The sequence below is a fragment of the Crocodylus siamensis genome, chromosome 1 (assembly GCF_052110815.1).
Source record: "Crocodylus siamensis isolate JL-2025a chromosome 1, ASM5211081v1, whole genome shotgun sequence".
Classification (NCBI taxonomy): Eukaryota; Metazoa; Chordata; order Crocodylia; family Crocodylidae; genus Crocodylus; species Crocodylus siamensis.
The window spans coordinates 210,943,933-210,959,020 of NC_143395.1; the positions used below are offsets into that span (position 1 = coordinate 210,943,933).

The 15,088-nt window shown below is 49.9% G+C and overlaps 2 protein-coding genes and 1 non-coding gene across 3 annotated transcripts; 1 reads left to right on the forward strand and 2 right to left on the reverse strand.

Annotated features, from left to right (window-relative positions):
* Positions 1 to 3,049: 3,049 nt before the first annotated feature.
* PHB2 (prohibitin 2) lies at positions 3,050 to 12,345 on the reverse strand. Its single transcript, XM_090055526.1, has 8 exons — positions 12,081 to 12,345; positions 11,904 to 11,988; positions 11,062 to 11,141; positions 10,328 to 10,512; positions 7,052 to 7,181; positions 6,362 to 6,465; positions 5,860 to 5,937; positions 3,050 to 4,974 (listed from the first exon to the last, which is right to left on the reverse strand). The coding sequence occupies exons 1-8, from the start codon at positions 12,205 to 12,207 to the stop codon at positions 4,894 to 4,896; spliced, it is 870 nt and encodes a 289-aa protein (XP_089911652.1). The 5' UTR covers positions 12,208 to 12,345; the 3' UTR covers positions 3,050 to 4,893.
* Positions 5,490 to 5,793, reverse strand: LOC149874044 (small nucleolar RNA U89). The gene has a single exon (XR_016440129.1). It is a non-coding gene; the product is annotated as a small nucleolar RNA U89 (small nucleolar RNA).
* Positions 12,346 to 12,444: 99 nt separating the features above from the next.
* EMG1 (EMG1 N1-specific pseudouridine methyltransferase) lies at positions 12,445 to 15,014 on the forward strand. Its single transcript, XM_090055540.1, has 6 exons — positions 12,445 to 12,710; positions 12,786 to 12,887; positions 13,157 to 13,298; positions 13,685 to 13,743; positions 13,900 to 14,049; positions 14,674 to 15,014. The coding sequence occupies exons 1-6, from the start codon at positions 12,597 to 12,599 to the stop codon at positions 14,785 to 14,787; spliced, it is 681 nt and encodes a 226-aa protein (XP_089911666.1). The 5' UTR covers positions 12,445 to 12,596; the 3' UTR covers positions 14,788 to 15,014.
* The last annotated feature ends 74 nt before the right edge of the window (positions 15,015 to 15,088 follow it).

A 15,088-nucleotide genomic window follows, 5' to 3' on the forward strand; every position in this document is an offset into this window, starting at 1 on the left:
CACAGTTTTACACAGCCTTGTATTAGACAGTCTGTCTGCTTCCAAGGCCAACAAGGACACATAGCCTGGAAAACGGGAGCATGTCCCACACTGTTCCATAACACTAGATAAAGTGGCACCAGCTAACAAGGCCCCAGAGCAAAAGGCTGCATCCTGGCCAGTAGTCTGGCTCTGATGACAGCCCTAGGATTTGGTAGATGAAGAGAATTGTTTGTATTGCTTCTTTTCTGTTATCACTGTGCATCCATAAATTTGCCTAGTATCAAATGGAAAGGTTGTGGTCAGTCTGAGGGTAGGTTCCCCCCCTCTGGAGCAAGGCCTGTGGGTCCTAAATCCAGACCCAACATAAGGTACCCCTGTGGCCCAACATGGGGATTGCAAATGCAGTCAAACTTTGATAATGTCACACACATGGGACCAGCGGATGCCTGGAATATTAAGCAAAGACGACAATAACTGGAGCTACTCATGAGGTGGCAGCATATGATGGTGATGCCATGTGATAGGAGACTGCTCCTATGCTGAACATTCTTTTGCTCCCCAAAGGCATTTACTTGTGTGCCAAACACTGCAAGGAGGGTGGCAACACAGCTCTCACCTCCAAGAACTATATTTTATACCCTGCTCCTTGTGCATTTTTTGTGAATTGATGCCACATCTGACAATGATGTTTGCTTAAAAATGAAGTTAGAAACCCACAGAAATGGTGCTATATTCAACATGACCTATGAGGTAGCCGAAGGAAGAGAGCTTATAGCAGCACTGCCCCATAGCACTCAGAGGGCTCAAGTAACATGCACTTCTCCCCTTCCCATGGTAGTGCACCAGAGCAGTGAGGGCGGCACACAGCCTAGGCACACTGTGCATGTGGCACTAAACTCCAGCCAAGCTGCACTTGGACTCATGATGGACTTCTTCTGAAGCATTGGACACTGGTGACAGGTAATGCTAGGAACTTTCGCAGGGGTGCACCCGTGGCTCCTGGTGGTACCTAGAAATCACTCAGGTTGGCTGAAGAGTCTTGCTCTCCCATTCAGGATCACATTGATCTGGCCTTGGCTGCTAGAGAGCACCCATCAACCTATATGTTTACAAATAAACAGTACTCTGATTTGCTCTAGTAATTGCAGGTATTGGAGTCAGCCTGACTGATCTATAACACCTCAGGGCTTCCTTTTCCTTCTGTTATAAAAAGTAGGTCCTACATCTACCCTTCTCCAGGCCTCTGGGACTTTCTCTGTCTATAATCCAAGCATTTGCATCCAATTAATACTGGCTCTGAGATGACTTGAGCATCTTGTCATTTGTCAAGTGTGAATGAGTTTCTTGAGGCCTGCTTTACCTATCATGAGCTACAGCCCTTTCTCCTCCTCCATTTACATTGCAATTCTTTTAGGTTAGCCTTATGTTCAGATTGAGCAAAATAGGCTTGAGCGCCTATGCTGTTTCTTTGAGGCTTTTGTTCATGTTTCACTTTCTTTATTGAATTGCTGACCAAGAATATACTTAATCTTTTTCCCCATTAAAAGAATTTCTTCTCTTTGCTCTTGGTTCCTTGGTTTTTGCCTTTGCCTTCAAGACTTTTATCCCTATACTTACATATAATGCCTTTGCATGTCTTCAGTAACTGGCCCTTTCTTGCATTGCCCATAAATAGCTCTCCAGATTGTAAATAAGTTCCTTGTGTAGCACACTGGTCGCTTGCAGTTCCTCTGATCTTTCCATGTTGTAACAGTTTGATGTAGTGCTTCCAATGTGTCCTTAAGAAACAGCTTAGACTTTTTCTTTTAATCCATCAATTCCTGGCTTGTTTCTACTAAACTCCACCCTTTTGAAGTTCAGTGTCCTTGCTTTGCTGTTCCTATGCCTTTGTATCCTTAGCATCATGAATTACCTTATTATGATCAGTACCTCCCAACGCCTCACCAACTATTGGTCCTATTGTGATGATTGTTGCCTCACCAACCCAGTGCAACCAGGTCATCCTCGAGTTAGAGCCAAATCCACAGATAAAGCTCCATCACTTCCACAGCTCTCTGAAACAGATAGCTCTCTGCCACATGCTAGGAGTTTGCTGTTGCAGTAACAGGCGGAGCAGAGCTGCAGGGCCAAGCAGCACCTCCTCATCTAGAACTGGTAGTCCAAGAGGGGAAAGGCTAAGGCAGTCTGAGTTGCCCCATCCACAGGATGGATGATAGGCTGCAGGGTAGACCTTGCTTAAGCCACTGAACTATCAACTCCCACTAGCTTCCCCAGTCTGTGTACTGTGGTATGGCAGCACTGGCATCCTAGAAAACAGCAAGTTTTAGCATTGTTAGCAAAGCCGTGCAAAGTGAGGATGGAAGGTTCTGCCTGGTAGGGCCTGAAAAGGAAGCCAACCTTCATTGGTTTCACTGCTAGGGCCACTGCATCTCCCTCCAGTATTTGCTAGTGGCTTTATTGGGAGTGGGGTCATGCTACAGCCCAGAACAGAGCCAGTTCTGCTTCAAAAGATGGTGCCTGAGCCAATGTTGCATGATGAAATCCCAGCCCCCTAAATATTGTCTGGTGAAGACACTGTCCATACCACTCATCATAGCAGTAACCTTTCACCTTCAGCTGAACTACTGGTGTATGGGACTGGCTCAACCAAGCCTTTCACCCAGGAACTTGCATAAAAGATGGGCTGTCCTATCACCAGCCAGCAGGGCTCTAGTTTACAATAGTACTGTTTAAGGTTAAAAAAAGCAATACTTCCATTGTCACAGCAAACAGACACTGCAGGATTGAACAAGTCGCTCCCCAGAATGACCAACACTGGGGAAAAAGCCAGGACTAGAGTAGTTGGACAATCACCTTCCCACCTCTGCAAACATGCACACTTCGCTCCTTTCACCTCCTACCAGAACACAAATTATGTGCCCTGCCCCTCCCTTCCCAAACACCAACCACCTTCTCTAGAGGAATGAGGGTTTCATTCTCCCTTTCCTCCAACCAGTCCCAACACTCTGATTCCACTTCCCCAAGCCCAGAGCCCATTTTCTGACTGAATGCACCTGCTACACATCAGTAGATTCACAATTTTATTTTATTTTTTTTATAAACTGAGTGGATAAAGTTGCACAGATAGAGATTCCAGCCATGAGAGAAGCCCCCAAGCCATCCATTCATGAGTTGGGCAGCTCATTTTCCCCTCAGTTGGAGAAAAGTGATCAGAGACTCATTGGAAAGAGAACCAGGCACTGGTGCTATGATATAAAGACATGTGGGTGTTGCAGGAACAGTTCTGATTTCAGACCTATAAAAATCCACGTGCTGACAAAGATGGCAAGTCTGCCAGGACTTATATCAGCTCCACTGGTCTCACCACCACATGAATCTTCTTCAGTAACCAAGTAAGATGCGGATTAGGTTTATCACTAGGCTGGCTTAATGGTAGAGCTGGTTAATACAGAGGGAGTGGGGAACTGGGAATCCCCTCACTTGGCTACTGAACTGAGAATTCAATGTGATAGGGCAATCAAATTATAGGGCCCCAGTAAGGGGGAACGTTGGGGTAGGGAGTGGGGAAGATCATCATGACTGCTTGCAGGCCTCGCTCTGCCAGTCAGTGTAAATGCTTCTGGATGGTTCTAGCCGCTTTACTTCTTTATCTGCTTGCCTATGAGGCTGTCGCTGATGGAGAGGAAACAGAAACAAGACAGTTCAGGCTGGGGGACACATACATCAGATGGTAGGCATTTCAGACTGGATCCAGACCCTAATAACACACTAATGAGTATTCCAGAAGCCACCCTTCAGTCCTAGCTAATCAGCACTTCCTGCAAAGCCCTGTGAACCGCCCAGGACAGGCAGAAATTCAACCCATAAAAGGCAAAGCAGGGACAAGCACTTAAGAGGCCACAAATCTCAGCAGCGTCTAAACGAAATGTTAACCTGGGAGTCTTGGCTCCCAGGTCCCAGCTCTACGTCTTCAACTGGGCACTGAAGGCCAACTGCAGCTGGACTGGTCCTGCCCAGCAAGCTTGGGGACAGCTGCCCTGGGGCAGGACAACACAGTAAGATCCCTTCCCTGCACTTGGGGTCGGAGGCGTTCAGCCCACTTGGCCTGTGAGGTAATCATAATGCTGGTAGCAAAGAGGAGGGAAAGGAAGCCTGCAAGGAGAAAGCACCTCCACCCCATCCCCTCCCACCCATGTTCCCAATATCATCTCTATCCATCGCCTGACACCCTGGTCCCAACCTACACTGTATGACTGAGGATGCTCATTTACTACTCTGTACTCCTCACAAAGCCTGCCACTTCTTGTCATTTGCACTGCCCCACCTTTCTAGCACACAGAGCAACTTGCATGTATCCCTATAGCACCCCTGAGAGGCTGCCGTGTCCTACCACTGGAATTTTACAGGCAGGACAGAAGCAGAAGGGTTAAGCAACTTGCCCAAGGTCACACAAAGTCTGCTGATAAGCAGGGAATTAAACCTATGCTGCTCAAATCTCAGATCAGCAAACCTTAAACCTCAAATCAGCTCATCCTTGTCCACGCAGTCTAGCACTCCCTGCTGCCCTGCAATGCCCACCAGCCTGCATAACCCCACACATAGGAAACCATGTACAAACAAAGTTCTTTGTACCCTACCTTCCTCTGAAGATCAGGAGCAGCAGCAGCAGCAAAGGGAGAGATGTGAAAAGAAAAATAATTAGACTGAGTGTGACCTGAACCCTGAGACCTCACCCAACCCAACCACTCTGGGCTCAGCCCAGTCAATGGGGGACAGGATTCTAAGGGTCATCCCTGGTGATTGACCCCTACATGAGCAAAGAGAGAATGAAAGCTTCCAAAAGGCCCTTCAAAGAGAAGGGGCAGGAGAAGCCATTTGTGGTGGCTATCCAGGATCCTCTTCAAGCCACCCTTACCTGGTGAAATCCACATCTTGTAGGTTCAGCACTAAGTTATCAGCTGTGAGATACACACGATTCTGTGATGTAGCAAGCTGGAAGGGACAGAGATGAGGACAGGAGAAGCCACAGTGTAAGCAAGTCTGCCTGAAGGGTGGAAGGAGTGAAACTACTCTGCTATCTCAAACTACCCCAGAGAGAGGTGTTGAATGCAGCCTGGCTTCTTGCTCACAGCTCCATCAGCACAAGGAAGGGATGAGGTGTTAAAGGTGCCTTTGAGGTTTTGCTGATATTCAAGGACTGCCAAAAATTTAATTTTAGTCTGTATTTAAGCCAACTTAGAACTGATTAAAGTATCTGCATGATGATTCCCAGCCTGATTTAAACCAGCCTGTATTGATTTATTCAATACAATATATTGTATTGAATAAATAATTCAGTACAAAATTAGGTTCAGTTAAACCAAAGTAGGTGAAGTACATAATGGATCTGAATGTAAACATACACATGCATGTGTGTTCTGTATTGGTTTATGAGCACCTAAACTGAACGAGTACAACTTGATTATGGACATGGCTAAACTCCTTGCCCCAGGTCTCCAATCCAACGCCATCAGATTCCTGAGTGTGCTCATTCTGTCTCTTCCCCAGCTTGTTGACCATTAACCTTCAGACAGGTCGGTATATGCCCCCTTGTCCTAGGCCGCAAGATACCGGGGATTCTGGGTGACTGCGACCAGGCATGGGGTGCTGGGGTTTGATATAGACCTGTGTTTACAACAGGGGGATACTATCTCTTAGCCCCTGCCAAGATTACAGATCACTACAGAAAACCCTCACCCTGGTTGGGAAGGGCAGGAAAGGAGCAACAGTTAGGGGAAGGCATGTCACATTCGCCTTGGACTCATCACATGGCCTCTGGAATGGATAAGGGGGCACAAATGGCTAAGGGAAGGGGGTTCCTCCAGCCAATGAACTCACCGTCTTGGAGATATTCTGTGCAGCGCGGATCTTACGCAACTTGATGTAGCCTGGGTTCTTGCTCAGCGCTTCACCAAGGTGAGAGACGCACCAAGTTAAGGGGAAACTTGCTAAGAGACTATCGTCTAAACCCATCATGAGGTTTTCTGAGAAATAACACTGTCAGTTGACCTTTGACTTTCTGCCTGGCTGCACCCATACCTCATCCAAGTCAAGGGCACAGACAGGATCCCTATTCAATTCTGTGGGGCCACATCTACAGATCAAATGCCTTACAGTGGCAAATGGAAACTCCACACCTTCACCCACCCAGATGGCAGGTCAGTGAATACATGCCTCATACTTTGCCCAAGGCAGAAGAACAAGTAACAGGAGAAAATGGGTCACATTTACCTTCCACTCACCCCATATCTTTGCACATTTGCATGGCAGGGGCCAGGAGTGGGAACAGATTCTTAGAATTGCTATGCCTCAGCACCAGCCACACCCAGAAGAAGGATATCATCTTTGCAGCAGTGGCTTCTCCCTCTGCCTGGACAATCTTCTGCTTCTGTTCCTGCTTGGCTTTCTCCACCAGGAACTGGGCTCGCTGTGCCTCTTGTTGGGCTTGGGAGGAAAATGCCAAGAACATCAGGACTGTGGGGAATACCCACTTCATGGGTCCCATCCCTCCTATGAGGGCACCATTTGTAACAGTCCACCCACTGAGGTTCATAAACCCCAAGGCGCTCTGTGACCTGGCTTTGGGACCCTATCCAGAACTGATCTTTAATTGCACTGCCAGCCTCTCACTCTGGGACTCTATCATGCGTTTCTACTGGACTCTCCTGGCACAGTCACAGCCCAATTACAGGAGGTGCTATTCTGCAGCTGAAGGAGCCAATTCTCCACAGCTGTGAGTACACAGTAGTTTCTGCTCTGGGCCCTATGGCCAAACACCTGCAGAGGCTGCCCATGAAATACCCAAGTTCTACAGGCTGGCTAGGCTCTGACTTTGTAGCTTTATTCATGCAACATTAGATGAGAGAACTTCCCTTATTTCAAAAGAAAAATAACAAGGTGCTGCTTGTGGCAAGGGGCCTCAGCAAGACTCCAAGTTTCACCTGAGATGCAAAAATCACAGGATTCAACACTCCATAGCAGTTGCCCCCTTGCTATGGGTTAGGGAGTGCTCAGGGCAGGATCAACTCACCAACTTGCTTGGCCTCCACAGCTGCTGTGTACTCTCGGCTAAAACTCAGCTCCGTGATAGCCACATCATCCAGAATGAGGCTGAAATCCTTGGCTCGCTCTGTCAGCTCCCGGCGGATAAGCAGAGACACCTGCAATGAAGGTGAGCAAGGATGAAGGGCAGCAAGAACCATACCTCAGGAATCATTTTCCTCCAGAGCTACAGTTCATTTCTCAGGCTTCCCACTTCAGTATCCTGAGCGATAGGAAAGGGGTTGTTGAGCGCTGCAGCACTTCTGCGCAGAACCTAGTAACCACCATATTGGACCTGGCTTGAGAGTCCATACTCTGGCATCTTATTTGACAACAGCCAGACACAGCTGCTCTGGAGGAAGCCATAACATCCTGTGAGCAGGCAGATGGCAGAACAATCCACTCTCTACATTAGGTCTCATCCTCTTCTTTAATGGTTAGAAGTTGGCTTGAACTCCAAAGTGTGAGGTTTAGTAACAAAAATCCTTGTTGTAACAACCCTACATACTCTGAAGTGGTCACTTACATGGGTGACTGCTTTTGTCTTGGGAAGTTCTTAGCCTCAACATTCTGTGGCAAGGAGCCCCAGGGTTTAATTACTAGGGGTGTGTGAAGTGGGCCCTATTCAATTCAGATTTGGCCAACAGTGATTCAATTTGTTGATTTGGAACAAATCCAAATCTAAAGATTTGATGCCAATTCAGAGAATCAGCGATTCGGAGATAGACACAGCTTTAAAAGCTTTTTCTACCTACCCTGAGGCAGCCGGCATGGCTTGTGAATGCTGCGATGCTGGGGTGCATGGAGCATCCCACGGGAGTGTCGGGGGGGCCCTCCATGTGGGCAGCAAACCCAGAAGTGGACCAGAAGTACTTCTGGTCCATTTCTGGGTCTGTTGGGAAACATGCTGGGCCCCACCCTGTGCCTCCCCCTGGCTTGCGATTAGCTGCAGGGGAACCCCAGTCCCCCCACAGACCCAGCAGGCACCAGTCACCAAGCTGAGGGGGCACGAGGGGACAGCACGCTCCCTGACAGACTCGGAAGTGCCACTGTAAATCATTTAACAATGACTGAGACTTCCTGACCAGTGATTTAAGTTGATTATTTAAATTATGATTTAAATCTATTGGATTTAAATTAAATCCACCCTGCAAATCAGTAAAGCCCAGATGTATCGAAAAAAAATCACCCTCCATTTCACTCAGCAGCCTGGTGACAGGACAGCAAGCACAGCTGTGTAAGTCACACCCTCTAAGCAGACAGACTGAACTCCCTTTTCTACCTTTTCATAGTCCCTCCATAAACATATCCTTACTTTAATCTTTTTTTGTAACTGCACTGGTTGTCAAACTCTGCTTCATTCTCCTGCTGCTGAGCACAATATCTACCTTGTTCTAGGCTACAGATCTCTTGTGATCCCACATCCAACCAGGGATTGTAAATGGTACTTGGGCTTCCAACTTTGTACAGCATACTCTAAGCAGGGACTGGCAAAGTCCAGCCCGTGGTGGACTCCACTTCCCAACAGTCCCTACTCATGTCGCTGCAGGCCAGTTTCTATGAAGGCCCCAGGAACAACAGAGCTGTGACAATGTGGGGCTAGATCTTCCACGGAGACTGGCCCCAGCAGAGCTGGCAAGGTGTGCAACGGGGCAGCTCCTCACCCAGCTGCCTCCCCTACCAGTGCTGCTGGGGCTGGTATCCACAGAAACCCTGGCTCTGCCACTCCTGGGGTCCATGGAAAGCAGCCACAGCAATGTGGGCAGGGGCTGCTGGGAAATGGAGTCCAGCTGCTGGCCAAATCTGCCATTTTGCCCACCCCTGCTTTAGGCAGGTCTACTCCTAAATCGTCCCTGACCCAGCTTATCCAACCTGCTCTTGAAAGCCTCCGAAGATGGAGATTCCATGACTTCTCTATTCAGTTGATTCCACTGCCTCGTTGCTCTAACAGTGAAGGAGTTCTTCCTAGTATGCAAGCTAAACCTACTTTGCTGCAACTTTAAACCACTGGACCACACCCTGCTTTCTGTAGCAACAAAAAAATATTCTCCCTGCTATCACATCCCATCTTAATCATCTTTACTGCAAGCTGGATATACCTACTTATTTCAGCTTCTCCTTGTGTGGCTTGCCATCTATCTTTTATCATTTTTGTCACCTGCTTCTGGGCCATCTCTTAACTTCTCCATGTTCTTTGTAAAAATGTGAAACCCAAAGCTGCACACACTACAACAGAGGTCAGCCATTGGTTCTGGCCTGTGGAGCTGCAGTGTTTTGCCTGTGCTGTCCCCATGCTGAAGCTGAGCAACAAGGAGGTGTACTGGAGCAGGAGAGCTGTGACTACGCCACTTCTCCCAGCTATGCCCCGCTCCCAGCTATGCCCCCCTCCCCAAGTGTGTGGTGTAAGCACAGCTGCCAGCTGGAGGAGGAGACCTGCATGGGGATGGGGGGCAGGGGAGAAGCAGAAATAGCTTCCAGCTCCCCAACTCTAGTGCAGCTCTCTTCCAGGTAGAAACTGTGCTTGCACGACAGCTGGGGAGCAGGGGGTTGAGAGAAGAGCAGCAAGAAAGGCACAGCTCCCAGCTGTGTGGCTCTGGCAGGGGAATAGGGAACCCCCTTCCCACCACCAAAGCCACCTGGTGCATGTCAGATCAGCACTAGGTTGTTCTAGCCCATGGCCTGAAAGAGGTTGCTGGCCACTGCTGTAGATGAGACCTAATCAGTGCTAAGTAAAAGGGACACCATCACCTCCCACAGCTTGCATCAAACACCACCCCCCGATGCAACACAAAATTATATTAGTTTTTTTTTTTTTTTTTTTTTTTACAGCTGCAGCACACTGCAGACTAGTACTGAGCCTGCGATCAACTGAGGATCCTGCTCCACAGTGCTGCCATCCACCCAGTGGTCACCAACATTTTGTACTCCTACTTTTGATCATTTTTCCTGAGGTGTAGCATCTTGCTCAGCTAGAAGTGGTAGGCCTCACTGTTCAGTCTTCCTGTACCACTTGACCTCAAATCTTCTTCCCAAGCATCTAACTTTAACTTCTCCATCTCCCTATGGGGGTAGCATCAAACATAACACAAACACAGGCTCCTTCTTAGTGTTAAACAAAAGTCATTCAAGATGTCTCAACATTTGCCAGCTTTGTGCCCAGCAGGAAAGTAATCCTGGTCTTCGGAGTCAAAAGACCAAACCTTCCACATTCTCAGCTCTGTCCTTTTTGTGCACCCAAGCCCTCACCATAGCAAAGTAAACAGACCTGCGCTCTCTGAGTGATGAGTTGAGAAGCATTGAACTTGGCCACCACGCTTTTGAGCACCTCGTTGACAATGGAAGGTAAGACCCGTTCCTCATAATCCAGTCCTAAGCGCTGATACATGCTGGGCAGCTCCGCAGCATTGGGCCGTGAAAGGACACGCAAAGAAATGTTCACCATTTGTAGATCTAAGAGGAGAAAGCCAGTAAGGATGCACAGCCATAGCCACCCCATAGCTCGCAAGTCCTGCAGGCTCTGCACATCACCCCAGGACTCCAGTCCCAGGCTCCGTTCTGCCAGGGCCTCCTGCTTCTGACCAGCTGTCCCAATCCAAGTACTTGAGTCCTCCCCACACACTGCCTTACCAAGACCTCACAATCCTGACGTATGGAAAAGCTTTATGTTCTACTCCAGTAGAAGCCGACCTTTTTTCGGTAGGCATGCCTCAAATTAGCCCCGCAACCTCCCTGATAGCCACTTTAATCCTTTTCTCCTGCCTGCTCTGCTTTCTGCTCTGTTCTCTGTGCTCCCTGTCTAATCTCTTGCTCTGCTTTCTGCTTCCTTCCCTACCTGCTGCTGTGCTGCCTGTCTCTCCATGATCTGTTGTGTGCCCCACCCAGAGGCAGCTGCCTGTGCTACTTGTGGCACTCATGCTACAGATTCGCCACTCTTGTTCTCCAAAAAATAGGCCGAGGGCCAGATCCCTTCCCCTGTCCTGCCCAAGCAAAAGGCCTCACCTTTGGAACCTGTTGGAGAGGAGATTTTTCGGGGTCGAGCCCGGATATCATAAATTACCGGATACTGAAACCAGGGAATTCTGTATAGAGAAATGTTACATGTTACATGAAAAGAAAAGCAGCTGGTGAAGTAAGAGGAAATCACACAGAGCTTGTATGTACAGTAAGCTAAAGAACTGAATGACACTGGAGAAGATGAAGATGACCATGTGCTCCAGGTAGTAGCCCACAACTCTGAAGACCCAAACAGGTACTCCTCCTTCAACGGAGACATTTCCCGTGATCTCTAGCAAGTCACTTCTGTTTTTCTGTGCCTCCATGCTCCAGCTGTAAGAGGTGGATAAAGACACTCCTCTACCTCATTAAGGCATGGTAAGGAGACCAAAGGACGCGGGCTCTGGAGGAAGGGAGCTGGAAATGCCTTCGATACTAATCCTGCACCCACCCAGAGGTGTTGGTATGTGGAAACTTTACATTTCTCCTTTTCTTAAGGTAAACAACCTTGTGACTGGGAAAGGCTCTGCTCTTGTTTAACAGAACGAAGAAAAAACCTCTTCCCCTGGGCCCGGTATGCCCAGGGCCCTCTTGTGTGCATGATGCCCCCCCCCAACCCCGCAGGAGCCAGTAGCTGGGTGCAGGTGCAGCAGCTCCTTGGCAGAGCATGGCCCAGCTATCCCAGGAGGGGGACTGGGGAGGACCAACTACTGGGGTCTGGGCCAAGCTTTGAGGCCCCAAACTCACTCCCAGCCCGGGAACCTGGGGTCCCACCCAGCCCGCAGAACCAGGGAACCCGGGTCAAACAGAGGCGCAGACAGACAGACAACCAACCCCCCCACGGGTACCTGAAGTGTAGCCCCTCGGACAGGATGGTGTCGGGCTGCACGCCCCCGATGCGGTTGAAGAAGATGGCGCGCTGCCCGCCCTCCACTGCGGGGACAGAGCGGGACACGCGGTGAGCAGCGCAGCGCAGCACAGCGGGGCGCTGAGGGGTGGGGGGGGGCCGCGGGACCGGGACTCACCGGTGAAAACGGACTCGCGCACCCCGTAGGCGACGGCGCCGGCGCCCACCAGCAGCTTGAGGGCGGTGGTCACGCCGCGCGGGCCCGAGGGCAGGCGGCCCACCAGGTCTTTCAGGCTCTGGTCCATGTGGGGGAGGCGGCGCTGCGGGCACACGAAGGTTGCACGGTCACGATCTCTGGCCCGGGACCTGACCCCACGCAGCTGCTGCTGCGAGCACGGAAGGAGAAGGGCACCGGAAGTGTCCGACACCTAATCACTCCCCAACCCAGCCGGGGCCGGAACCTGCCCGCCCCTCTTCCGACATGGCGCAGCCACAACACGCGGCCGGTGGAAGTGGGCTCTGGAGGACGGAAGTACCCTCCCCCGCGCGTGGTCGCTCTTTTGGCGAGGAAGCAGGGTAGGAGGGAACTAGTCGCAGTTGAGGGCCGGAAGTGGCGGGGGCGAATCACCTCGCGCGTGTAGTGGACCGGAAGTGGCGGAGTGGTGTTCCCTGTGAATCTGCTCCTGGGCCCAAGATGGCGGCGCCCACGCGGCGGCACGACATGGACGCGGCTCCGGCTGCGAAGCGGCCCCGAGGGCAGCGGCGGCTCCTGGTCATCCTGGAGGGAGCCAGCCTCGAGACTGTGAAGGTGCGGGGAGGGGCCCGCGCGGGGCGGGCTGGGTTGGGCTGGGGCCGCCGGCCACTGACGCAGTTTCCCGCATAGGCCGGCAGGACGTACGAGCTGCTCAACTGCGACAAGCACAAGGCGCTGCTGGCGCGGAGCGGCCGCGACCCGGGCGCCGTCAGGCCTGACATTACCCATCAGGTAGGGTTGCGCCGAGTCCCGCAGGGCTGGTCCTGGGGAGAACTCCTTCCTTACCCTTCGCGGAGCCTTTGCTGACAGCTTCTCCCCAGCCCTTCTGTGAAGGGTGAGCTCTCTGCGAGTAGCACTGCAGAGTCCATCCCCCACCCCTGCCTCGGCAAAGCAACTCCTGGTGACTGTGGACCAGGTGTTGGTGCCCACTGATTTGCCCTGCCCTGTATCACTGAGTTGTATGGCCTTGCCTGCTTCCCCTGTTTGTTTTTCCACCCCAGAGCCTCCTGATGCTCATGGACAGTCCCCTGAACCGGGCTGGCTTGCTGCAGGTGTACATCCACACACAGAAGAATGTGCTGATTGAAGTAAACCCCCAGACAAGGATTCCCCGCACATTTGACCGTTTTTGTGGTCTGATGGGTAAGAGATTCAAGCTGTTGCTTGTCTGTGTGACAGCCTGGGGAGGGAGTTGGGGAAGCCAAGCCCTCCTGGGAAGACTGAAGGAGCAAGTTACACCTGCTTCAAAAAACCTTCAATTTCAAGAGAAAAGCAGGACAATTCTACCATGAGTCGGGATGCAGACCCCAGGGGTGCATTGTTTGTGAGAAATAAGGTAATTAAATGAGAGTGAGTTGAGCGCTCTGGAGCCACATTTCAGGGGTATTTCCATGAGAAAGTCTAACGGCTCAAAACATTGGAAACAAGGAGTCTCAGAGATGGAATCTTAGGGTGACTTTCCTAGCTCTTGCTTCTAAAAGTAGGATGGAGCAGGAAGATTTCTCATTTTTTATCTTGTCTCCTGCCAGTTCAGTTGCTGCATAAACTCAGTGTCCGATCAGCTGATGGACCGCAGAAACTTTTGAAGGTAAAAAAAATGTATGGCTCTTTTATAGGCAATTTCCTGACTGCTCCCAATGAGTTGAGAATGTGGTAGGGAATGGCCACATGTTGAAGACTCAGAGCTTGTGTAGTAACATTTTCTCTCCCTGACACTGTGCTAAAGCTCCCCCCATTTTTGCAGGTAATTAAAAATCCAGTGACTGATCATCTTCCTGTGGGCTGCATGAAGATAGGCACTTCTTTCTCAGCTCCTGATGTGACAGATGCACGCAAACTGGTTCCTGAAGAACAGCCTGTTGCTATTGTTGTGGGAGCTTTTGCCCATGGCTCGGTAGGTCTCGTGCACTTGCACACACCCTTCTGATGTCCAAGCAGGACAATGGATCTATTTTATGGGGTGTTTTTCTTGTCAGTACAGATTCCTAGCAGTGGAAGTATACTAACCTGAGTGTAGTGTGCACTTGTTTAAAGCTCTTCTTTCTGGTGCTGTCTGAAACAATTTACTACCCAGGCACATGGAGAAAGTATGACAGGGGAGGGATCACTCTATTCTAAAGCATCTACTACTTTCCTATCAGACATGGGCAACTGGGCTAGACAGACCTTTGGTCTGAACCCTTCCTCCTCCCCCTGCCCCTTTCTGTCTTCCCACCTCAGCTCCCATATGACAGTTGTATTTGTTGTGCTATTTGTTTTCACTTTTTCTGACATTAGGGTTTTAACTTTTGTCAGGGCAATTCTGTTCTTCTGTGGTCTCAGCAGCAATGACATATGGCATCAGAGGTTGTCCTAGACTATCCCAGAGGCAGCTGCATTTCAGTTTTGGTTTTTGAGGTGGGGAGAGTGCTGTGTGCGTGCTAAATGCTAGGGCTACTATAGCAGTAGAGGGCAGTAGCTCACTAGGTGAAAGGGTTTATTTTTGCTTCTTCCTCATTTTCTCTCTCCTTTACTACAGCTGGATGTTGACTATACAGAGAAGATGGTTTCTATCAGCAACTATCCTCTTTCTGCTGCATTGACTTGTGCCAAGATCACTACAGCCTTTGAGGAGGTTTGGGGAGTAGCGTAAGCCCTTTTGTTCTTACCCTGGTGAAAACGGACTCCTTATATATTGCAGATTTTGGTGCTGTTTTACTGAAGTCTGTATATGAGACAGCCTTGGGCTCCTGTCCTTCCCAAAGAGGAGCAAGTGTACAGTTGAGAGTTTTTCTCTGCTATTCCTGAGGATCAGATGCTAAGAAAGGCCCTTCAGGGGTGGCTATTTACTTCTGATGTATTAAAAGCTATTTTGATACATTTGTATGTTTGGACAGTTCTTGTATTTGGCACAGGAGAAATTCTGGAGATATTCTGAAGGGTGTGGGTTTGTT

Coding starts and splice junctions, on each gene's coding strand:
- EMG1 (XM_090055540.1), top strand. CDS start 12,597: ATGGCGGCGCCCACGCGGCGGCACGACATGGACGCGGCTCCGGCTGCG. Junction 12,888..13,156: donor GGCCTGACATTACCCATCAG/GTAGGGTTGCGC, acceptor TTTCCACCCCAG/AGCCTCCTGATGCTCATGGA. Junction 13,299..13,684: donor CCGTTTTTGTGGTCTGATGG/GTAAGAGATTCA, acceptor GTCTCCTGCCAG/TTCAGTTGCTGCATAAACTC.
- PHB2 (XM_090055526.1), bottom strand. CDS start 12,207: ATGGACCAGAGCCTGAAAGACCTGGTGGGCCGCCTGCCCTCGGGCCCG. Junction 11,142..11,903: donor TCCGAGGGGCTACACTTCAG/GTACCCGTGGGG, acceptor TTCTCTATACAG/AATTCCCTGGTTTCAGTATC. Junction 5,938..6,361: donor AAGCCACTGCTGCAAAGATG/ATATCCTTCTTC, acceptor TGCGTCTCTCAC/CTTGGTGAAGCGCTGAGCAA.